This window comes from Eublepharis macularius, chromosome 12 (assembly GCF_028583425.1).
Source record: "Eublepharis macularius isolate TG4126 chromosome 12, MPM_Emac_v1.0, whole genome shotgun sequence".
In the NCBI taxonomy this organism is placed as follows: Eukaryota; Metazoa; Chordata; class Lepidosauria; order Squamata; family Eublepharidae; genus Eublepharis; species Eublepharis macularius.
The window spans coordinates 53,302,505-53,327,525 of record NC_072801.1 but is presented as its reverse complement, the minus strand read 5'-3'; the positions used below and the strand labels follow the sequence as shown (position 1 = coordinate 53,327,525).

The window sequence follows — 25,021 nt, the reverse complement described above, 5'->3', positions numbered from 1 at the left end:
AGGGGTAACAAACAATTTTTATGGGGGCTCTTCCCTAAGGGAACTGACGAGATATGGGTGTTTTCCAAAGCAGAGGTGCAGTTTTATTTAAAGGGGGAAACACACACACAACAAGAGTAAATAAATGGTTTTCACAAACATACAAGAGTCCTAGGAAAGCAAAGAGAGAAAAATGGGAATAGATTGCAGGATCTGGGAGTGATAGTTATCAATCAGATGAGTAGAGTAGTCCATGGAGGAAGAGGGCTTCGAATGGCCAGCGTTCCTGACCAGGAGACTCAGGGCCAAGCTACACATGACGAATGACACTTGAACGGAAAGTGGATTGAGTGGAGGGCAAGTGAACAGGGAGAAATACACTTGCCCTTCAAGTGTCATTCGTCATGTGTAGCTTGGCCCTCAGTGGATACTGAGGCTTGGATCCATGTAAGTGTGTACAATTTGGCTGGGGCAAAGCCAGAATACTTATAGGGCAAAAGAGGTCCTAAGGCTGGAAAGTGACTTCATCCAGTAGAACAAAATCCTTAAAGGCTACTTCCTGGGAAGGACAAAAGGTTTGAGTACTTTGATTGGTACTGTTGAGGTATGACAAAAGAATTAGATAGACTGTTCCTGGTGCCTCAAAAAGAAACTAAAGTTAATTAAGTGTTCCCTGGAGTTAGTTAGTGAATTTAGAGTTTGATGAAATGTTCCCAGAGAACTTAAACTTATCAGAGCTGATTGATGGTCCTTAATTGCAGGATAGGATCTTACCTTGGATGTAATCAGTTGAGACAAAAGAGATTGGAATGTCCAAGGGGAGATGATAGAATTAAACCCTCAATTACTTTTCTTGTCAAGGAACTGCCTGCGTTGGGTTTCAGGAGGCAAGAGGCAGTGGTGTCTAATCACTAGGCATTCCATTTGCTTTAATACATGCTTTCCAGTCTCCCGGGCAGGAGCTAACAATGTTCTGCCTTGCTGGGCAGTTTGGCTTATTGGGGCATGAAGCACATTAAATTCAGAAGCTTATGATTTCCTAGCATAAGCAGTTATTAAAATGGCACCACCCTGAGTCTGGCAAGCTAACTTATCCAGTCCAGGGCAGCCCTGGGTGACAGAGAAGCCATGGAATAGCAGCTGCCAGAGGATGAGGTGATGCATAGACCGCAGAGCCTCACGATGCCAGCGATGATGCCACCAATTCAGGCCACAATGCTGCCATGAAGACAGCGCTCCTCCCTCAGGATGAGGCCCCACCCTATGGACCACCATTGGTCCCTCACCCACCATGAGCAGAGGCTGGGAGGTGGGGCTCCCACCCTCACACCCTTAGCCTCCAACCAGGCAAGGCCATCCCAGCCTGCGGCTTCAGTTCCAGTGGCTGAACAATGGCCCTGCCTGACACAGCTAGGCTGAGCCTGCCCAGGCCAAGCCTCCTCAGGGTGTGGATCTGGTGGAGGATGGAGAGTGAGACCCAGCTCTCACTAATAAGAGGCCATGTGATGCCAGGAGGCAGGCCCAGCTAGGATTAAGCACCAGGTGCCAGGTCGGCAGCCCAGACACCAGGGTTACCAGCACCTGAGGCAATCCTTGCACACGTGCTCTGCGTGCATGCGCCCCAGGCTGCACAATGATGTCATCATGTGATGACATCATCATGCAGCGATGCTGGGGCCATTCACCGGCAGGTGACTGGGGCAGTGCAAGGAGGCCACCTGCACTCCAAACACTGCCCCAGCCTCCAGCTGTCCCTGGACCGTGGCTGCTGCACCCACCTGCGAACATGTGGCGGTAGCAGTGGTGTGGGGCTGGCTGGTGGTGGTGCTGCATGCATCTCCACTCCAGGACACCCTCCAGTGCCCCCTCCGGCCCCTGCAGCCCCAACTCATGAGCTCAATGGTGGCGCCAGCCCTGCAGGTCATTCACATCCACTGCACCCCAGGTCAGCAGGTGGAGAAGAGGCAGATGCCTCAGGGATTAATGAGACCCAGTGTTGGGCGGGGGACAGGCTATTTTAAAAGACACTCCTCCCTGTGAACCAGGGTAGAGACAGCTGGCGTGGCTTGGCATGAGTAGAGGCATGATGCAGCAGCTAGGGGGAGGAACCAGATGGCATAACCCCTTTGCTACCACACACTGAGGCTTAGGACAGTGGAAGAGCAATCTGGCTGAGTGAGTGGTGCAGCAGCTTACGGAAAACCAACAAACCAATACATTTTCCCCAGTGCTTTTGGGACTCTTTGAGGTCTAGAAACCTCCAGATCAAACAACCTGGTCTGTAAGGTATGCATTAAATTTTGGATGTCACTTGCTATACAATTAATTAATCCATCTCTGCATAGTAATTACAGATCTAACTAATATGTGTTACATATGAAACAGGTAGAAGAGCAACATTTGTTTATAAATAAGGACAAGGAGCCATGTTGCCCATTTGTTAAATATGTCATTTGGAGTGGAATAGCATATAAGTTTTCCTTTCCTGTCCTCCCTCATTTTTGTTCATCTACTACCACATTAATCTCACTTCATTTACCAGCTAGACTTGGACATAATGGGAGAAATATGAAGTAAATGATAGACAATTCTTGCTCCTATCACTTTGGTTATAGCTCATGTACCTAAACATAGCCAACATGGGCTGCTGATTGGTTGTTTGCATCTGTTACAAAAATGGAATAAATACTACAGTGTATGAGGAAGTGTTCCAGCAATGTTTTCTGATCAGGTGAATAGAACTAATGGGAGAACTTCCCCAGAAGTCTGAGAATAGTTTAATTTCTTATCCAACAAATGCTGACAGCTTTTAAATTTCTGGTTTAAGTGAGAAATTGGAAATATACATTGTTGCAAGCTCCACAAGAATATCCAGCGGCATCAGTGAAGAGAGGTATGCAAGCAGCTGTAGAAGAAATTGAATTTTTTGTTGCACGGTATTCTCAAAAATTTATAAGGTATGCCTGCTCGTTTTTCCTTTTTTATTATGCTAGTCATATTGTCCATAAAAGTCTGCTAATTTTTTCTGATTACCCTAACTACTAATCCACCTGCTGTTCTTGTCTCTGGCACCGTGTGATCCTATGTAGAATTCCAGAAGTTGAAGCCTATTATGATCAATGGACATAGACTGGAGCAATTCTGCACAGGACTGCAGATTGTCCATCTTCAAGGAATGAATCTTTTGTATGGAGGGGCATAGATTCATGTGACTCTTAACATACAGCTGGAGAGGTACAAATAACAAAACAAGTGCAGCAGCAAGTGAGAAAAGGGGGCAACAATAAAGGAAACGGTAAGGAAAAAAGTAGTGCATCTTGTTTCCTGCCCCATTCATACTAATCCTTGACTTGTGCTGGAGATCCAGTTTGTGTGTTGTGGGGGGAGTATGAAGCACAATTTTTCCTTTTTGCCTCTTCACTCTTTCACTAGGGTCTCAGAAATTATTTCACTGAGATAGTAGAGCAAGAGGAGAAGAGAAAGAAGGCACTGCCTTCTTCTGTAGAGTTATACACTTCTAAGTCCAATAGGTTGGATCCTGGTGAAAAATGAAGGAGGAGGTCCTCTTTCACTACCAAGTGTGCTCGGGTACATTGGACCTGCATATACAAAGGTCTTGTAGGATAATAAGGAATGCAATTGGGTGAGACTGAGAAAAAAAACTTGTATGGATCCAAACCATGTTATTAATGGAGTTAGAAGAATGTAATTCAGCTTAGAATTGTACTATAAAGTGAGTACATGCTCATTCTTGCATTCCTTTTATTGTCATGGCAACTTTCTGGAGATGAACCTGTTCAAGCAGCCTTTAATTGATGAATCAAATGTTGCTTGGAGATCAAAAAAATATTCTCCACCTTCATTTCACTGACTGTTCTGCATGGTGGTGGTGGAGGGTGCCGTCAACTCATATCTGACATGGCAACCCCTGCTTGGAGTTTTCAAGGGAAGAGACTAACAGGTGGTTTGCCATTGACTGCCTTTGCATAGCCACCATCGTCTTCCTTTGAGTTCTCCCATTCATTTTCTAACCAAGGTGAACACTACTTGATTTCTGAGATCTAATGAAATCAGGCTTGCTGGGGCTATCTGGGTAAAGGTGACCATTACACATAATATACAAAAGTTCTATGCATGCATTATGCACAATAAAAGCCACACACACAAGATTGCAATTTTGAAAAGTAAAGCTTGGATCCTATGAACAAGTTCTATAATATTTCACTTCTTTTCCTGCTAGCACAAGATCAATGGTTTTCAGTGGGCTCTTGTAAGCACATTCCTCAGCAGAATCTGTCTAGTGCTTGGGAAGGAAACTTGCCTATAGATTCCAAGCCTAAACGTTTCATTGGCACTCTGTTAACGCTTGGAAGTTAATCCAAAACCATCTTCACAGTTAGGTAAATGTTGCAGATTAACTCCCCGCCCCATCTAACCTTTATTCTTCCAGTCTAAGAGGCTATTCTTTCATATGGCGTAGCCAACAGAACAAAATAACTTTTCCTAAGGCATCAGGACCTGTGACTAACCAGTGATGTCTCGAGGAATCTTCTGAAACCCAGACACTCAAAATTTTCTAGCAGATAGGATGAGAGGCAGGAGGAAAGGTGGCATGGTATAACCCAATCTCATCGGATCTCAGAAGCTAAGCAGGGGCAGTACTTTGATGGGAGACCTGATGGCACTTTATACATATACAAAGGATGAGAGGGGGCTAACGGTATAAACTCCAGGGAGAAAGAACTCTGTCCTTTCTTGAACAGCGATGATGATTAGGAATGAAAAAAAACTTAAGTATTAAACAGTTTCAGGTACAGGAGACACTTGAATGAAAAGCATGAGAATTGCTTGGAAAGTGAGAAGCCCAAAAATGGGTTAGAGCTACTGAATCCTTGAAATATTTACATTCTTCTGTCTCTCTACATCTTAAAACACCATCATAGAAATGTTATTTTTAGATCTTGGATTTCTTGCATTTTATTTTCCCCTTTCTTCCCAGGTATAAGTTTTTCTCTTTTTTATTAATAACTACAAATGCAAGTAAAATTATTTTCATTTTATGAAACGGGAGTTATGGTCTTCTGTCTGCATGCACAAAGAAAGCCGAACTTGGCCTGCATTTTATTGAGGTAGGCTCCTGCCTGGATCTGAGTTACTCTGACAAGTGAAATTCCTTAAATCCAAGGCAATTTGGGAGTGGTGGCTAGGAAAAGCCAAGGGGTTCTGAATAAGTCATTTTGGGCAGACATGACTAGAGAGTCCAGAAAACTAGAAACACATACCTCCACTGAGTGGCAACAGCAGAAAAGGAATAACATTTATTTGTGAAGGTGAGTAAACTCCTTACTGGCGTCTAGCACAGCGATGCCAAACATGGTACCCACTCATGTGTTTCCGGGTGCGCACATCTTATTTCCTCAAAGAACCAATTGTGGGTTTCCTTTACTTCACCAGAGCAGAAGATGCTTCAGAAGAGACCCAGAAGGCATCACATGTGTGTCTGCAGAGAGGACCTATACAAAAACAGCTACTTCCATTAGAGTATGACACTTGGCTTCAAATGTCCCAACATTTTGGGACTGGCTGTTCCACTATATGGCAGTCATGTTGTAGTGGTGCTATCTATTCTTCTAATTTCAAAAGTGCCTGCAGGCTCAGCTAGTTTGGGGATCCCTGGTCTAGCAATCTGGTTTCTGAGCCAGCTGCTTGAATGCCACATATTTTTTGTGACACTGTCCTCACCTCTGCCACATAGACAAGATTTAGAGATTTACAGCAAATTGAACATATAGGGTTTATGTTCATTCAGCATTGCCATCTGAGCACACAAATGGTGTCAAAATCTGAAGACAGGAGAGGGGTGTAGTATGTGGGAACTCAACTCTTCCCCTGTTTTGCCCCTGTTCAAATTGTCAAGATAAAGCTAATGGCTCCTAGATCAATAGTGGGTTATATGAGAGATGGGGATTCTCAGAACAAAAAAATCTGCTTAATTGTTAATAAATTAATAAATAATCTCTCTGTTTTGTCCAACAGGTAGCATGCAGCAAAATACAGAGGTCAAATGTCCAATTTTACCTCTTCCTCTGAGTTTTTGCTCTTGGAATTCTCAGATATTCGAGAACTACACCTTTTACATTTCTTTGTGTTTCTAGCAATATATTTGACAGCAGTGACTGGAAATCTTCTCATCATTGTTGCAGTAGCCCTTGACTATCATCTCCACACTCCCATGTACTTCTTCCTAGTGAACTTGGCCATTTTGGATCTTGGTTTGGTTTCTGTCATTGTACCCAAAGCGATGGCCAATTCTCTCATGAACAGCAGGTCAATTTCTTATTTTGGATGTGCCACTCAAGTGTTCTTTTATCCTCTTTTTGGAGGATCAGATATTGCCTTTCTAACTATAATGGCACATGATCGATATGTTGCTATCTGCAATCCATTACAATATGAGACAATTATGCACAAAGGAGCCTGCATTCAGATGGCAGTAAGTGCATGGATTAGTGGCATAGTCTACGGCACATTGCACACTGGTGGCACTTTTTCCATCACCTTCTGCTCCAATATTATCAATCAGTTCTTCTGTGAAATACCACAGTTACTGAAGCTTTCTTGCTCTGACTTATACTTAGTTGAAATTGGCTTACTGGTTCTTAGCTTTATTGTAGTGCTAGGATGCTTTTTCTTCATTGTTTTAACCTACAAGGAGATTCTTGCCACAGTGCTCAGAATCCCTTCAGTTCAAGGTCAGAAAAAAGCCCTCTCCACTTGCCTTCCTCACCTCACTGTCGTGTCTCTGCTTGTTTTCACTGGAATGTTTGCTTACGTAAAACCCCCTGCTAAAACATCGTCTGATCTCGATATCTTATTTGCAGTGCTTTATGCTATACTCCCTCCATTGCTCAATCCTTTCATCTATAGTATGAGAAACAAAGAGATCAAGACTGCTTTGTTGAAACTCTTTAATTCTGGCCATTCTTCAAGTACCAACAGAACTCTTCCATGATAATGGGATTATACACTCAACCTCATGACTGTTCTCTTTGATTATTTGATTATTTTTAACCTTGGTTTATAAACATTGCAACATATAAGAAACATTAATTGTGTTTGCCATACAAGCATAACTTGGCTTAATAACACATTCTTTGTATTGTTTATTTTCATTACCTTTTTAAAAATGTTAACACTTTTATTAAAACTGCTTTTAACTCCTTATAAACAATGATAACATTAAAGATAACAATAAAACCAGCAATGCAAAGTACAATATTAACATTCCTACATTATATGTCTGTTATTTTCATTATCTTAGGTTTGATTACCTAGCATACTAGGCCGGAGTAAATTTACTAGGAAAATTACTAAAAAAAACCCTGATTCAGGCTTGAATCAGGACAAAGGATATATCTCACATTTCAGATGCTAATTTTCTGTACTTTGCACTTCTACTCTATCAAGCTAATTACAACATGTATTATAACTAGCTTCCTGAAAAGCTAATGTATAATACCACTCCCACCTGCTGCCTGCATTATAAGGACCCCTTCCTTTTTCCACTCCTCATATCTGGCCATGGGAGCCCTGACTCTTGAAAGCTCATACCCTGGAAAACAAGTTGGTATTTAAGGTGCTACTGGACCTGAATTTTGCCCACATTAATGTGGTGAGCATCTCCCACAGCACAGCCATTTTTTCATATATGCAACCTTCCTCCAGTCACTCCACAGAAGTTGACCGCTTGAGTTCTTTCCTGTGAACCCTCACCATTTCTTTGCTCAACCCTCTAATTGACAGTCTCAGTGGGCTGCGCTTCTGAATCCTCTGAGAAAGAAAAAATGCTGTCAGCTGTGAAAGGATGTGATGTACTGCAGTAGACAAGCATGGAATTGCCTTAAACTGTGGCACATAGCAAGAACCAGTTCATGTCATTTACTATTTGGTTACAATACTGATTGTCTGAAGTAACTACATCTCACACCCTACCCCTGTTTTCTGGGATGAAAAGTGGGAATATTACTGAATGTTAAAATGAGGAGGGAAAGAGGTTTTCACACTTTCAAAGCAGTCACCGGACGCAGTCCCGCTTTTTGTCCTCTGTATCCCTGATTTCCCCCCCTGTGGACATACCGCAATGTTTTTTTAAGTCTGCTGCCGACTGGCAGCTGGCCCGCATTTTGCTAGTGTGAACACTTTTGCCCCCTTTTTGCTTCTCTCCCACCTCTCCTTTTCCCTGGGAGCTGATTGGTTTGTGCAGAATTAACCACTCCCACCCTCCTCAGCTCTCTGAACTCCTTGTCCACCATTTTTTTTTAGTAAAGTGAGGTGAAGGTCATAAGGCTGCTTCTCTATTGGTTTCCTTCCTCCCAGTATGCATGCACTATTCTATTTTTTTTTCAAAATCAGGAACAATTCTTAAACTTTCTGCTAATTCCCTGCTAGCTTTAAAAGCAAGGAAAGGGTTAAATAGCTGCTTTCTCCTTCCTTCCTTAGGGTATGCACTCACACACTTTTTTTTTTATAGATGGGAATGGGTTGCAACTTTGTATTATTGTAATGTTACTGCACTTTGTTCCTGGCTTTAAAAACCAGGAAAAGATTAAATAGCTGCTTTCCCCTCCCTCCCAAGCATGTTTCAGACTTTGCCAAAGAGGGGGAAAAAACCAAGCATTTTGCACACCCTTTTGGAAGCAAAGTCTCAGCTTGCCGGGAGGGGATGAATCGGCAGCATTTTAACCCTTTCTTGTCTTGATTTTTTTAAAAAATGAGTGTGGTACATGTTTTCCCCCAGAACTCTGCCACCAATTGCCTCTCCAGTGGGCAGAGGAGAGCCCAATCAGCAAAAGGGGGGGGGGGGTCCCAACACTGCAATGTTACTACGCATGCTCAATTTTTTTTAAAAAAAAGTGTGACATGAATTGCAAGGCCCCCAAACCCCAAAACTGCACTGAGGCTTCAAAGTGGGTTTGAAATGAAGCACAGATGTCAAATCGAAACTGCAGTGGACAGTGTGAAATGAACGGGTGCAATGCTGAAGCTACTGTGATTGCGGCAAATGCTCATAAATGGCGGTTTAAACCGTAAGTGCGAAAAGGGCCATACATTCACTGTAACAGTTGAAAAATGCTTGAGACAAGTGACTAATTAATAGTCATTATATAAATATCTCCATGATAAATATGTTTTGGAAAAGTGGGAAGGATTCATAGCACACTTAGAAATGTTATTAGTGAACACAGCAAAACCAATGCATTTTATAAGGTAAAATTATTTTGAATTAGGTAAGGATAGGAACTATCGAAAGTTTTTTGCTAGAATCTTTTGGGATGAAAAAAGGCAAATTGTATTTGAAGATTCCTAGTAAATAGTCAATCAGTGGGGAGGCAAAATAATAATATAGTTAAATCCAAATAAAGATCTCCTACAAATGAGTTCTTATAGTCTTGAAAATGTGATCAGCAACAATCATAGAAAGATTGAATAATATTATTTCCAGAAACATCAATGTAGATCAAACAAGATTATTAAGGAAAATATATTTATCTTTTAATATAATATTGCTCTGGAACATCTGTAATTATAAAAGAATCCATCCATTTGTCTGTCTGTTCATCCATCTGTCTAATTGTGGGAGGAACAATTGCTCAGGATATAAAGCTTGGGTCCTCAAAATTGGCCACTGGCTTCAGGATGATTGTGGGAGTCCCAAAGTTGAAAGGAACTGGAACTGCCTGGCCAATTCAGTCTCTTGAAAACTCCACCCAATTTTTGCACTGGAAGCGATGGTTTTCTCTCCCAGATAGAAGTCATGCAAAACTATAGCCTCAACATGGTACACCAGCTTCAGAATAATCATGGGAATGGCTATGCAATATTGAAGGGAATTGGGGCATCTTAGCCCAGAACATCTGGAGAAGCACACCCTCTTCCCACACTGCTATTTGCAGTGAAAGGTAATATTGTCAGTTTGTGACAGATGTCATGAAGCAGAAAATAAAGCTGGGGGGGTCTCACAACTGGCCACCAGATTCAAGGGGATCATAGGACCTGAAGTGCTAAATATTAAAGGAATTAGGACATCTCGGCACATGTAATCTCCAGAAAACTCCAGCCCAGCTCAGGTTTCTGCATTGAAAGCTATGGATGTTTCTAGAAGTCATAATTCATCAGAAAAACAAAGGCATTTCAAAATTGGTCACCTGCTTCAATATGATCATGGTATTTGAAGGAGGGAGAGGGCAGGCCGCCATATCCCCTGCTGCCTCATCCCGATTGGCTGAGCTGCCTACTTCAGCCCCCACCCATCAAGCCTTGTGCCATATTCAAATTATGGGCTGGAGCAAACTGGCCCATAGCTGATTGCTATGAACTTCACTTCTTTTTTTTTTAATTAATTTTTTATTTTTAAAACAGAATAGTGATACAAAAATTCAGAAAAAAATTAAAATTACAAGGACCATCCAAAATGTGATAAACATATGAGCCGCCACTCTGCTGGTGACATTGGCCCCACCCTCGGCTGTCTTGCCGGGTGCATCATGGAGGGCTTCCCTCTGCCTCACAGCTAGGCAGGGAGGATGTTGTGGTCACCTGCATCTCCTTATGCCTGCGGGCCATGCTTTCTCTGACTCTCTGGTTCTCCCTCAAGTCATTCCAGTCTTATTCTCCTCCCTGGCGACCTTGGGAGCCCTCTCCTTTATAGCACCCTGGTTCTCCACCTGTTCCCCACTGCGGGGACTGGCTCTGCTCCTTCCAGCCAGACCTGAGTCCTGGCTCCCCACTTGGTCATCCTGCCCTCCTTCTGGGCCATGCCCGGCTGGGCAGGGAAACCATCTCACTATGGCTGGCTGTCCCGGGTTTTCTCCCCACCTCCCATGTTGCTGGCTCCAGCAGCAGCCTCCCTGTGGTCTGGGAGCCGCCCATCAGCATCTCTGCCACTTTCAAGCCTGGCCGCGCCACCAAAGAGTCCAACTAAGTGGTGTCCTGGCATCGTGCTGTGGCAGAGCCTGACAGTGTAGCTTGCATCGCTGCTGTCCACCTTGTCTCCATCATCTCCCGCCTTGCCCCTTTGCAGAGTAAGGGTCTTCGGGCCGGGGTCAGCATCTGTGCCCGGGCCCAGATGTGTCCGGAGTGGTGGGGGGCTGCTCTGAACAAACATACAGCATTTAAAATGTGAATTTCAGGTGTTATTATTATTATTATTTACTAGAAACAAAGCCCGTTGTGGGGGAAAAATACAATGAGCTCTAGAAAGGGGAGGGTGGGCAGGCAGGCATTCACTCCTCCTCCATTACTGATCCCAACCAGTGAAGGAGGGGGATAGGCATTGCTACCTGCTCTACAACTGATCTCAGCAACATGAAGGGGTAGTGGGCTTTGCTACCTGCTGCATGTCTGATACAGACCAGGTAAAGGGGGGCAGACATTGCCACCTGCTCTGCACCTGATTACGGCTGGGTGAAGGGGGGCAGGCATTGCTGCCTACTCCAAGCCTGATCCCAGCTGGATGAAGGGAGGTGGGCATTGCCACCTGTTCCCTGCTGGGTGAAGGGAGGAATGAGCACTACCTCCTGCTCCTTGCCTGATCCCAACAGGTGAAGGCGGGTGATGGGCTTTGCTACGTGCCCCGTTCCTGATTCCAACTAAGTGAAGGGGGTGCAGGCATTGCCACCTTCTCTGCTCCTTATTTCGGCAGGTTGAAGGGGGGTAGAGATTGCTGCCTGCTTGGCACCTGATACCAACAGGGTGAAGATGGGGTGGGCATTGTTGCCTGTTCAGTGCCTTATTCCAGTAGGTTGAAGGGGGTGGACATTGCCACCTGCTTCATTTTTTGTCCTGGCTAGGTGAAGGGAAGAAGGGAATTGCCTTCTGATCTGTGCCTGATCCCACCTAGGAGAAGGCACGATGTGAACATTGCTAACTACTCCACTCCTGATCAGAGCTGGGTGAAGGGGGTGGTCAATGCCAACCACTCTGCTCCTGATCCCATCTGGGAGAAGGTGGGAGGGCATTGCCACCTCCTTCACTCTTAATAACTGCTTTGTTAAGGCAGGGGTGGGCATAACCTGCTCAGCTCCTATTGCCAGTTATGATAAGGAGGGGTGTGTGTATTGCCACCTGCTCTGCTCCTAATACTAGCTAAGTTAAGGTGGGGAAGTGTACATGGCCACTTGCTCCACTCCTAATATCAGCTGGGTTAAGGCAAGGGTGGGCGTAACCTTCTCAGCTCCTATTGCCAGTTATGATAAGGAGGGGGGGTGTATTGCCACCTGCTCTACTCCTAATAACACCTGAGTTAAGGTGGGTGTGGGCATCTGCTTCTCTCCTAATGCCAGTTGTAATAAGGTGGGGGTGGGCATTGCCACCTTCTTCACTTCTAATACCAGCTGGATTAAGGCAGGGCAGGCATTACCACCTACTCTGCTCCTGATCCCAGCTGGCTGAAGGGGGGCTGGCATTGCCACCTACTCTGCTCCTAATACCACCTGAGTTAAGCTGAGGGTTGGCATTGCCACCTCCTTTGCTCCTAATACCAGCTGGGTTATGGTGGGGGTGGGCATTGCCACCTTCTCCACTCTTAATACCGGGTTAAGGCAGGGGTGGGCATTGCCACCTGCTCTGCTTCTAATAACACCTGGGTTAAGGTGAGGGTCAGCATTGCCACCTCCTCTGCTCCTAATACCAGCTGGGTTAAGGTGGGGGTGGGCATTGCCCCCTGCTCCACTCTTAATATCAGCTGGGTTAAGGCAGGGGTGGGCATTGCTACCTGCTCTGCTTCTAATAACACCTGGGTTAAGGTGAGGGTGGGCATTGCCCCTCCTCTGCTTTTAACACCTGGGTTAAGGTGGTGGCGGGCATTGCCACCTGCTTCTCTCCTAATGCCAGCGGTGATAATGTGGGGGTGGGCATTAGCACCTTCTTCGCTCCTAATACCAGCTGGGTTAAGGCAGGGGCAGGCATTACCACTTACTCTGCTCCTGATCCCAGCTGGCTGAAGGGGGACTGGCATTGCCACCTGCTCTGCTCCTAATACCATTTGGGTTAAGGTGAGGGTCAGCATTGCCGCCGCCTCTGCTCCTAATACCAGTTGGTTAAGTTGGGGGTGGTGGGCATTGCCACCTGTTCCACTCTTAATACCAGCTGGGTTAAGGCAGGGGTAGGCATTGCTACCTGCTTTACTCCCAATACCAGCTAGGATAAGGTGGCAGTGGGCATTGCCACCCACTCTGCTTTTAATACCAGCTGGCTGAAGGGGGGCAGGCATTGCCACCTGCTCCGCACCTAATACCAGCTGGGTTAATATGGGGGTGGGCATTGCTAAGTGCTCTTCTCCTATTACTAGCTGTGTTAAGGCTGGAGATGGGCATTGCCACCTGCTCTGCTCCTAATACCAGCTGGGTTAAGGCATGGGGAGGGCATTGCTGTCTGCTCCGCTTCTGTTCCCTGCCTAGGCTTCCCACCAAGGCATGTTTTCTGGAGTGATATGGTGAGTTACCTGGGCTTTCCTTTCTGACATCGCCCTCTGGTGGTTCACCAGGGTATAAAGTGAGTTGTCTGAAACACGCTTACTCAGATAGGCCATCATTAATTTGGTCATTGCAGTATATTCTGCCATTTTATCTTCACAATTCCCACTGATTGGGCATTCCTCTGCCTTCCATTTGGTTGCCATTACTACTCTGGCTGCTGTCAGCTTATATCTAAACAATTCATGTAATGTTTTTTCAGTGTTTTCTAGGAAAATTCCTAACAGCATAGTAACAGGGTTCATAGCGAAGTTAATTTTTAAAATCTTCTGAAGCTCACCCTGTACGTCTTTTCATTTTTTAAAAATCTTTCTAAAAAGTTTGTTTATATCTTTTTGCATGTCCACCACATGTGGTAAAATGGACTTTCTGCTTCTTTGCACTTCCAGCACATCCCCACATACTTCTTATGCAAGGGCGCTTTGATTCTTGAAAGCTTGTACCTTGAAAATCTTGTTGGTCTCTAAGATGTCACTGGACTCAGATCCTGCGGTTCTACTGTTGACCAGAACAAATAACCTATCCAAAGCTGAAGGGAATCACAATATCCTTTCCCTGGTTATTGTGACAAACCACTGTTCCTTTTGCTGTTTCCAATAGAAATATGCATAGGGATGCCATAAGTAAGACAGTGCAAGCAGCTACCATGACCTTTGGGTGGGGAGGTCTTCTTGCACAACATCTCTAGAGCAAGCAGAAGTTTTGTGCTGGATCATATACCCATTGCATGTTCTGAATCCTTCAGATATCCAGCTTAAGTTTCTTTGAACTTGGGTTCACACAAACAAAAGGAAGAGTCGAGTGAAGCACTGGATTTTATTGATCTGGAAATTTTATGTTCACTTTAAACTATAGAAAGTGAAGACATCTGTTGCAACAGAGACACTTTTTTCAAGAATAACTGCACAGGAAGAGTGAGAAAGTAGAATGCTTCATTACAACCCCCCCCCCAGAATTTTTTAAAAAAACATACAGATATGCTCTGAAGCATCCAAATTTTGTACTCATGCCAGAAGTACATAGGCAGCCCTCCATACAGTGCTTTAAATGTCTCAATGGTAACATTTTTGAAAGCTCTTATCCTAAATAAGTTTATTCCAAAACACATCTAAGCAGACTCCCATGAATATAATCTGGAGTTTACCCACTGCCTAGAAAATTTCTCAAGACTGGGCTCTCATTGTCACCCTCCCGATGAAGATGAGAGAAAACAGGCCAATAATTTTCCCCAGTGCTTTTGGGTCATTTTAACGTCTAAAAACCTCCAGCTCTAACACTCTGGTCTGTAAAGTATGCATTAAATCTGTCTCTCCACGGGATGTACAGATCTAAGCAATATGTGTTACACATGGAATATGTAGAAGAGCAATAATTGTTTATAAATATCAGAGGATAAGGAACCATATTACCGGTTTGTTAAATAGGTCATTTAACAACTCTATCTTTCCATTCCAGTCCTCCATAATTTTTGTCCCTATAGTGACACATTGATCCCACTTCATTTGCCAACAAGACTCGGACATAATGGGAGAAATGTGAAGTAAATGATAGACAAGTCTTGCTCCTATCACTTTGGTTACAGCTCATGTACCTAAACATAGCCAACATGTGCTACTGATTATATGCTTACACTTGTTACAAAAATGGAAGAAGAAATGCTACAGTGTATGAGAAAGTGTTCCAGCAAGGATTTCTGCCCAGGTGAACAGAACTCAGGGGAGAACTTCCCCAAAAGACTGAGAATAGTTTAATTTCCAGTCCAACGAATGCAAACAGCTTTTAAATTTCTGCTTTAAGTGAGAAATTAGAAAGATACATTGTTGCAAGCGCCACAAGAATATCCAATGGCACAGATGAAGAGATGTACGCAAGCAGCTGTAAGAGAAACTGATTTTTTTGTTGAAAGATAGTCTCAAAATTTTTTAAGGTAACCCTGTTTTTCTTTTTTATTATGCTAGCCATATTGTCCATAAAAGTCTGCTATTTTTTTCTGATTAACCTAACTACTAATCCATCTGCTGTCCTTGTCTTTGGCACCATGTGATCCTACGTAGAATTCCAGAAGTTGAAGCCTATTATAATGAATGGACATAGACTGGAGCAATTCTGCACAGGACTACAAATTATTCCTTCTTCAAGGAAACAGCCTTTTGTATGTAGGGGCATAGATTCATGTGACTCTTAACATACAGCTGGAGAGGTACACATAACAAAACAGCAGGTGAGAAAAGGGGGCAACAATAAAGAAAACCGTAAAGAAAACAATAGTGTATCTTGCTTTCCTGCCCCCTTCATACTATTCCATGATTTGTGCTGGAGATCTAGAGTTTGTGGGGTGTGGGATGTGGGGTAGGTGGGGTGGATTATTGCAGCATGAAGTAAAGTTTTTTTCTTTCTGCCTTTTCACCCTTTCACTAGGGTGTCAGAAATTCTTTCATTGAGAGTGGGGAGCAAGAGAAGAAAAGGAAGACACTGCCATCCTTGTAAACTTATATATTTAAATATTGGACTTTGTAAAATTCAGTGGGTCGAATCCTCATGAAAAATGAGGGAGGAGGTCGTCTTTCACTACCAAGTGTGCAGGGGTACATTGGACCTGCATGTACAAAAGTCTTCTGAGATAATAAGGAATGCAACTGAGTGTGACTGAGTGAAACATCTTTATGGATCCAAACCATGACATTAATGGAATTACAAGGATGTAATTCATTTTAGATTGTGAATACATGCTCCTCACTTCATCCCTTAGATTGTTTTGACAACTTTCAGGAGACAAATCTATTCAAGCAGCCTTTAACTGAGGACTCAAGTGTGGCTTGGAGATCAAAAATGTATCCTCCACCTTCCTTTCACTGACCATTCTGCTTGGTGGTGGTGGAGGGTGCTGTCAAGTCATATCTGACTCATGGCAACCCCTGCTGGATTTTTCAAGGGAAGAGACTAACAGAGGAGGTTTGCCATTGCCTGCCTTTGCATAGCCACTCTTGTCTTCCTTTGAGTTCTCTTATTCATTTGCTAGCCAAGGTGGACCCTATTTGATTTCTGAGATCTAATGAATTCAGGCTTGCTGGGGCTATCTGGCTAAAGGTGACCATTATGTATACTATACAAAAATGCTATGCATGCATTAGGTGCAATAAAAGCCACACAGAGATATATGTACCTCAGATTGCAATTTTGAAAAGTAAAGCTTGGATCCTATGAAAAAGTTCCGTAAGAGTTCACTTCCTTTTCTACTAGTACTTCCATTTCCAGAAGACCAATGGTTTTCAGTGGGCTCTTGCAAGCGCATTCCTCAGCAGAAGCTCTCTAGTGCATGGGAAGGAAACTTGCCTATATAATCCAAGCCTAAACATTTCATTGACCCTCTCTTAACACTTGGAAGTTAATCCAAAACCATCTTCACAGTTAAGTAAATCTTGCGATCAAATTTCCCACCCACCCCAATCTAGCCTTTCTTCTGCCAGTCTAAGAGGTTACCCTTTCATATGAAGCAGTCAACAGAATGAAATAACTTTTCCTATTGCATCGAGATCTGTGAGTAACCAGTGATGTCTCGAGGAATCTTTTGGAACCCAGAGAGTCAAAATTTTCCATTAGGTGGGATGAACGGCGGAAGGGGAAGTGGCATGGTATAACCCAATCTCATTGGATCTCAAAAGCTAAGCTGGGTCAGTACTTGGATGGGAGATCTAATGGCACTTTTTACACACACACAAAGAATGAGAGGGGTCTAAGGGTATAAACTCCACGGGGAAAGAACTTTGTTCTTTCTTGAAGAGTGGTGATTAGGAATGAAAAAACGACTTCAAAATATTAGGTACGGGAGATACTTGAATGAAACGCCTAAGAACTGCTTAGAAAGTGAGAAGCCCAAATATGGACTAGAAGAACTGAATCTTTGAAATATTCACATTCTTTTGTCTTCCCTACCTCTTAAATCACCATCATAGAAATGTTATTTTTAGATCTTGGATATCTGGCACATTTTATTTTCCCCTTTCTCAGTAGTTTAACTTTTATTTCAGGTATATGTTTTTCCTCTTTTTTCTGCAAAGGCAAGTAGAATTATTACTTTGATTTTATGAAACGGGAGTTATGGTCTTCTGTCTGCATGCACAAAGAAAGCCGAACTTGGCCTATATTTTACTTGAGGTAGGCTCCTGCCTGGATCTGAGTTACTCTGACAAGTGAAATTCCTTAAATCCAAGGCAATTTGGGAGTGGTGTCTAGGAAAAGCCAAGGGGTTCTGAATAAGTCATTTTGGGCAGACATGACTAGAGAGTCCAGAAAACTAGAAAGACAAAACTCCAGTAGGTGATAACAGCAGAAAAGGAATAACATTTATTTGTGAATGTGAGTAAACTCCTCACTGAAGTCTAGCACAGTGATGCCAAACACGGTGCCCACTCGTGTTTCCAGGTGCTCACTTCTTTCTTCCTTGAAGAACCAGTTTCAGCTCTCCTTTACCTCACCAGAGCAGAAGATGCTTCAGAAGAGACCAGAAGGCATCACATGTATGTCTACAGAGAGGACCTATACAAAAACAGCTACTTCCATTAGAGTATTACACTTGGCTTCAAAAGTCCGAACATTTTGGGACTGGCTGTTCCACTATATGGCAGACATGTTGTAGTGGTGCTGAGTATCTATTCTTCTAATTTCAAAGGTGCCTGCAGGCTCAGCTAGTTTGGGGATCCCTGGTCTAGCAATCTGGTTTCTGAGCCAGCTGCTTGAATGCCACATATGTTTGTGACACTGTCCTCACCTCTGCCACATAGACAAGATTTAGAGATTTACAGCAAATTGAACATATAGGGTTTATGTTCATTCAGCATTGCCATCTGAGCACACAAATGGTGTCAAAATCTGAAGACAGGAGAGGGGTGTAGTATGTGGGAACTCAACTCTTCCCCTGTTTTGCCCCTGTTCAAATTGTCAAGATAAAGCTAATGGCTCCTAGATCAACAGTGGGTTATATGAGAGATGGGGATTCTCAGAACAAAAAAATTTGCTTAATTGTTAATAAATATTTTTATTAATATTTAATTAATTATTTAATTTTTAAATAATCTCCTCTGTTTTGTCCAACAGGTAGCATGCAGCAAAATACAGAGGTCAAATGTCCAATTTTACCTCTTCCTCTGAGTTTTTGCTCTTGGAATTCTCAGATATTCGAGAACTACACCTTTTACACTTCTTTGTGTTTCTAGCAGTATATTTGACAGCAGTGACTGGGAATCTTCTAATCATCATTGCAGTAGCCCATGACTATCACCTCCACACTCCCATGTATTTTTTCTTAGTGAACTTGGCCGTTCTGGATCTTGGTTCGGTTTCTGTCACAGTACCCAAAGCAATGGCCAATTCCCTCATAAACAGCAGGTCAATTTCTTATTTTGGATGTGCCGCTCAAGTGTTCTTTTATCCTCTTTTTGGAGGGTCAGATCTCGCCTTTCTAACTATAATGGCACATGATCGATATGTTGCTATCTGCAATCCATTACAATATGAGACAATTATGCACAAAGGAGCCTGCATTCAGATGGCAGTAAGTGCATGGATCAGTGGCATAGTCTACGGCACATTGCATACTGGTGGCACATTTTCCATCACCTTCTGCTCCAATATTATCAATCAGTTCTTCTGTGAAATACCACAGTTACTGAAGCTCTCTTGCTCTGACTTATACTTAGTTGAAATTGGCTTACTGGTTCTTAGTGCTATTGTAGCGCTAGGATGCTTTATCTTCATTGTTTTAACCTACAAGGAGATTCTTGCCACAGTGCTCAGAATCCCTTCAGTTCAAGGTCAGAAAAAAGCCCTCTCCACTTGCCTTCCTCACCTCACTGTCGTGTCTCTGCTTGTTTTCACTGGAATGTTTGCTTACGTAAAACCCCCTGCTAAAACATCGTCTGATCTCGATATCTTATTTGCAGTGCTTTATGCTATACTCCCTCCATTGCTCAATCCTTTCATCTATAGTATGAGAAACAAAGAGATCAAGACTGCTTTGTTGAAACTCTTTAATTCTGGCCATTCTTCAAGTACCAACAGAACTCTTCCATGATAATGGGATTATACACTCAACCTCATGACTGTTCTCTTTGATTATTTGATTATTTTTAACCTTGGTTTATAAACATTGCAACATATAAGAAACATTAATTGTGTTTGCCATACAAAGTACTGTCTTGGCTTAATAACACATAATTTGTTTCTTTTATTTCCATTACCTTTTTAAATTTTAAAACTTTTATTAAAATTGATTTTAACTTCTTATAAACAATGATAACAATAAAGCCATATGCTTCAAGGTACAATATTAACATTCCTATGTTATATGTCTATGTCTGTTATTTTCATTATCTTAGATTTAACTGTCTAGCATACCAGGCTGGATTAAAATTACTAGGGAAGTCTGAAATCCTTGCAAGATTTCATTGGGAATTAAAGTAAGAATGATCAGTTTTTTGAGTTATTTAAGTTAATCAAATCCCTCCCCACCTATCATTTTTGGAAACATTCGTATAACTAACATGATTGGAGGGAAAGATTCCTAGTAAATTGTGAATCAGTGAGTAGGCAAAATAATAATATGGTTAAATCCAAATAAAGAGATCTCTTACAACTTGAGTTCTTATAGAATAATATTCTCATGAAATGAAGTCTTGAAGATGTGATCAACAACAATCATAGAAAGACTGAACAGTATTATTTCCAGATACATCAATATAGATCAGACAAGATCATTAAGGAAAATATGTTTATCTTTTAATATAATATGGTCTTGGAATATCTGTAATTATAAAAGAATCCATCCATTTGTCTGTCTGTCAATCCATCTGTCTAATTGTGGGAGGAACAATTGCTCAGCTTGGCTCTTCAAAATTGGCAGCTGTCTTCTGGATGATTGTAGGAGTCCCAAAGTTGAAAGGAACTGGAACTGCCTGGCCAATTCAGTCTCATGAAAACCCCACCCAATTTTTGCTTTGAAAGCTATGGTTGTCTCTCCCAGGTATGCCATGCAAAACTATAGCCTCAATATTGCCCACCAGCTTCAGAATAATCATGGCAATTACTATGCAAAAATTGAAGGGAATTGGGACATCCTAGCCCAGAACATCTATAGAAGCACACCCTCTTCCCACACTACTATTTGCAATGGAAGCTAATACTGTCTGTTTGTGACACGTGTCATGAAGCAGAGAATAAAGCTGTGAGTCTCACAACTGGCCACCAGATTCAAGGGGATCATAGGACCTGAAGTGCTAAATATTAAAGGAATCAGAACATCTCTGCACATGTAGTCTCCAGAAAACCCCAGCCCAGCTCTGGTTTCTGCATTGAAAGCAATGGCTGTTTCTAGGAATCATAATTCATCAGAAAAACAAAGGCATTTCAAAATTGGTCATGGTATCTAAAGGAGGGAGAGGGCAGGCCGCCATATCCCCTGCTGTCCCATCCCGATTGGCTGAGCCACCTACCTCAGTCCCCACCCATCAAGCCTTGTGCTATATTCAAATTAAGTGTACTGGAACAAACTAGGCCATAGCTGATTGCTATGAACTTTACTTCTTTTTTTTAATTTTTTTTTATTTTTAAAGGAAAATAGTGATACAATAAATCAGAAAAAACTAATTTAAAATGTACATTGCAAGGACCATCTAAAAGTGATAAACATACAGCATTTACAATGCGAATTTCAGGTATACAACATATTCATAAAACTCAGGAATATTTTCTCTCTGTCCTAATGAAACTTGCCATTAAATCAACAGACATTTAATAAATTATATAAACAAGTTGTCTTGAAATAAAAAAAAATATTTTAACATTCACTATCAGATATTGAATGTTTGAAGTCAATATATTAATGTACTAATTCTTGAATAATTTTAAAATATATCTATAAATTATAATTGCTACAATAAAAAAGCGAGCAACGGATTTTAAAGATACTTCAAAAAGGTATAATAATAATCTAAACCTACATCCAAAAAACTATCTATAAAATATTGTCATGAAATATTTATAATACTAATTATGTTAATTATATTAATCTATTAGCTAATGTACATAACTAACTTAAACTATATCAAAATCTAAAGAAAACCAGCATTTCAATCTGCATACAGACCAAAACCGACAGAAGTCGTCTCTATCGCTTATCTCCCATCTTTATCTTTAATAGGTGTAATACGTTTCCCATTTTCTTTCGATTGCCTTCATCAGTCTTTTGTTTATGTAATTCATTAATTTGGCCATTACAGTATATTTTGCCATTTTATCTTCACAATTTCCACTGACTGGGCATTCCTCTGCCTTCTATTTGGTTTCCATTACCACTCTAGCTGCTGGCAGCATATATCTAAATTGCTCAGGTAATGTTTTTTTCAGTGTTATCTGGGGACATTCCCAATAGCATACTTTCAGGGTTCAAATTAATGTTTAAAATCTTTTGAATCTCACCCAGTATGTCTTTCCAATTCTTTTAAAAAATCTTTCTAAAAAGTTTGTTTATATCTTTTTGCATGTCCACCACATGTGGTAAAATGTACTTTCTGCCTCTTTGCACTTCCAGCACATCCCCATATACTTCTCATGCAAGGGCGCTTTGATTCTTGAAAGCTTGTACCTTGAAAATCTTGTTGGTCTCTAAGGTGTCACCGGACTCAGATCCTGCGGTTCTACTGTTGACCAGCACAAATAACCTATCCAAAGCTGAAAGGAATCACAATATCCTTTCCCTGGTTATTGTGACAAATCATTGTTCCTTTTGCTGTTTCCAATAGAAATATCCATAGGGATGCAATAAGTTAGACAGTGCAAGCAGCTACCATGATCTTTTGGGGGGTTTCTTCTTGCACAACATCTCTAGAGCAAGCAGAAGTTTTGTGCTGGATCATATACCCATTGCATGTTCTGAGTCCTTCAGATATCCAGCTTAAGTTCCTCTGAACTTTGGTTCACACAAACAAAAAGAGGAGTCCAATGAAACACTGGATTTTATTGATTTAGAAATTTTATGCCCACTTTAAACTACAGAAAATAAAGACATCTGTTGCAGTAGAGACACTTTTTTCGAGAATAACTGCACAGGAAGAGAGAAAAAGTAGATGCTGCATTACAAATAAAATAAAATAAAGCATCAGAATTTTTAAGCAAACTATACAGTGTCAGAGTGTCAGTTTGCCTGTCAGTTCTCTAGCCAGAGTTACGCCATACTAACATGCTATAATCTGTAGATGTTTAGTCTTCCTCCCTCTAGGCCCAGATGCAGCCCAGGCCGCATATATCCATGGGAGCAAAGAACTCTTATCAGCCCATTCCAGCCGAAGACCTTGACGTCCATGGTTTCCCATGCCTTCACAGACAGGACTGAGGGGGGAGGCTGGGAATGGGTGTTTGATGTATTGCTACTTTCGTTTCACGTGTCATTCTCAACAAAGCCTTCGTTCAGCCAAGGGTCTCCTAGTCCTTGGAATATGGACACTTGTATCCTGAGCATAGTCTTTCAATAAATCTTTTAAAACCAAGAAACCTTCTGCTTCTTCCAGAAGGGGAAGAGAAACTCTAGATAACTGGGATTCCATAGTCTGACATACAGATATGCTCTGAGGCATCCAAACTTTGTACTCTCTCCAGAAGTACATAGGCAGCCCTCAATACAGTGCTGTAAATGTCTCAATGGCAATGTTTTTGAAGGCTCTTATCCTAAATAAGTGTATTCTAAAACACTTAGAGAAGCAGAATCACATGAATATATTCTAGAGTTTATCCAGTGCCTAGAAGATTTCTCAAGACTTGGCTCTCATTATCACCCTCCCAATGAAGATCAGGAAGAGAGAAAACAGGCCAATATGTTTTCCCCAGTGCTTTGGGACATTTTGAGGTCTAGAAACCTGCAGATCAAACAACCTGGTCTGTAAGCTATGCATTAAATTTTGGATGTCACCTGATGTCCCATTAATTAATCTGTTTCTCCATGGTATTTACAAATCTAAGCAATATGTGTTACACATGGAGTATGTAGAAGAGCAATAATTGTTTATAAATATCAGAGGATAAGGAACCATATTACCGGTTTGTTAAATAGGTCATTTAACAACTCTATCTTTCCGTTCCAGTCCTCCATCATTTTTGTTCATATTGTGGCACATTGATCCCACTTCATTTGCCAACAAGACTCGGACATAATGAGAGAAATGTGAAGTAAATGCTAGACAAGTCTTGCTCCCATCACTTTGGTTACAGCTCATGTACCTAAACATAGCCAACGTGTGCTACTGATTATATGCTTACACTTTGTTACAAAAATTGAAGAAGAAATGCTACAGTGTATGAGAAAGTGTTCCAGCAATGTTTTCTGATCAGGTGAACAGAACTCATGGGAGAACTTCCCCAAAAGACTAAGAATAGTTTAATTTCCAATCCAGTGAATGCATACAGCTTTAAATTTCTGGTTTAAGTGAGAAATCAGAAAGATACATTGTTGCAAGCTCCACAAGAATATCCAGGGGCATCAATGAAGAGATGTACACAATCAGCTGTGGAAGAAATTGAATTCTTGGTTGAAAGGTATTCTCAAAATTTTATAAGGTAACCTGCTCATTTTCCCTTTTTTATTATGCTAGTCATATTGTCTATAAAAGTCTGCTAATTTTTTTCTGATTAACCTTACTACTAAACCATCTGCTGTCCTTGTCTCTGGCACCGTGTGATCCTACGTTGAATTCCCAAAGTTGAAGCCTATTATAATCAATGGACACAGACTGGAGCAATTCTGCATAGGACTGCAGATTGTCCTTCTTCAAGGAAAGAATCTTTTGAATGTAGGGGCATAGATTCATGTGAGTCTTGACATATAGCTGGAGAGGTACAAATAACAAAACAAGTGCAGCAGCAAGTGAGAAAAGGGGGCAACAATAAAGGAAACGGTAAGGAAAAAAGTAGTGCATCTTGTTTCCTGCCCCCTTCATACTAATCCCTGACTTGTGCTGGAGATCCAGAGTTTGTGTGTTGGGGGGCGGGGTGGATTATTGCAGTACGAAGCAAAGTTTTTCGTTTCTGCCTTTTCACCCTTTCGCTAGGGTGACAGAAATGCTTTCATTGAGAGCGTGGAGAAAGAGGAGAAGAGAAGGAAGGCACTGTTATCCTTTGTAAATTTATACATATATTCATTGGATTTCATAAAGTCCAATGGGTTGGATCCTGGTGAAAAATGAGGGAGGAGTTCCTCTTTCACTACCAAGTGTGCAGGGGTACATTAGACCTGCATGTACAAAAATCTTGTGGGATAATAAGGAATGCAATTGGGTGAATGAAACATCTTTATGGATCCAAACCATGATATTAATGGAGTTAGAAGGATGTAATTCAGCTTAGAACGACACTCTAAAGTGAGAACATGCTCCTCCCTGCATCCCTTAGATTTTCATGGCAACTTTCAGGACATGAATCTATTCAAGCAGCCTTCAACTGAAGAATCAAGTGTGGCCTGGAGTTTA

At 41.8% G+C, this 25,021-nt stretch overlaps 2 protein-coding genes across 2 annotated transcripts; both read left to right on the top strand.

The window, feature by feature from the left end:
- Positions 1 to 6,043: 6,043 nt before the first annotated feature.
- On the top strand, positions 6,044 to 6,991 carry LOC129339389 (olfactory receptor 14I1-like). Its single transcript, XM_054993971.1, has one exon. The coding sequence runs from the start codon at positions 6,044 to 6,046 to the stop codon at positions 6,989 to 6,991; it is 948 nt and encodes a 315-aa protein (XP_054849946.1).
- An 11,642-nt stretch (positions 6,992 to 18,633) lies between these two features.
- LOC129339388 (olfactory receptor 14I1-like) lies at positions 18,634 to 19,581 on the top strand. Its single transcript, XM_054993970.1, has one exon. It carries the CDS (start codon positions 18,634 to 18,636, stop codon positions 19,579 to 19,581), a length of 948 nt encoding a protein of 315 aa, XP_054849945.1.
- The last annotated feature ends 5,440 nt before the right edge of the window (positions 19,582 to 25,021 follow it).

Coding starts and splice junctions, on each gene's coding strand:
- LOC129339389 (XM_054993971.1), top strand. CDS start 6,044: ATGTCCAATTTTACCTCTTCCTCTGAGTTTTTGCTCTTGGAATTCTCA.
- LOC129339388 (XM_054993970.1), top strand. CDS start 18,634: ATGTCCAATTTTACCTCTTCCTCTGAGTTTTTGCTCTTGGAATTCTCA.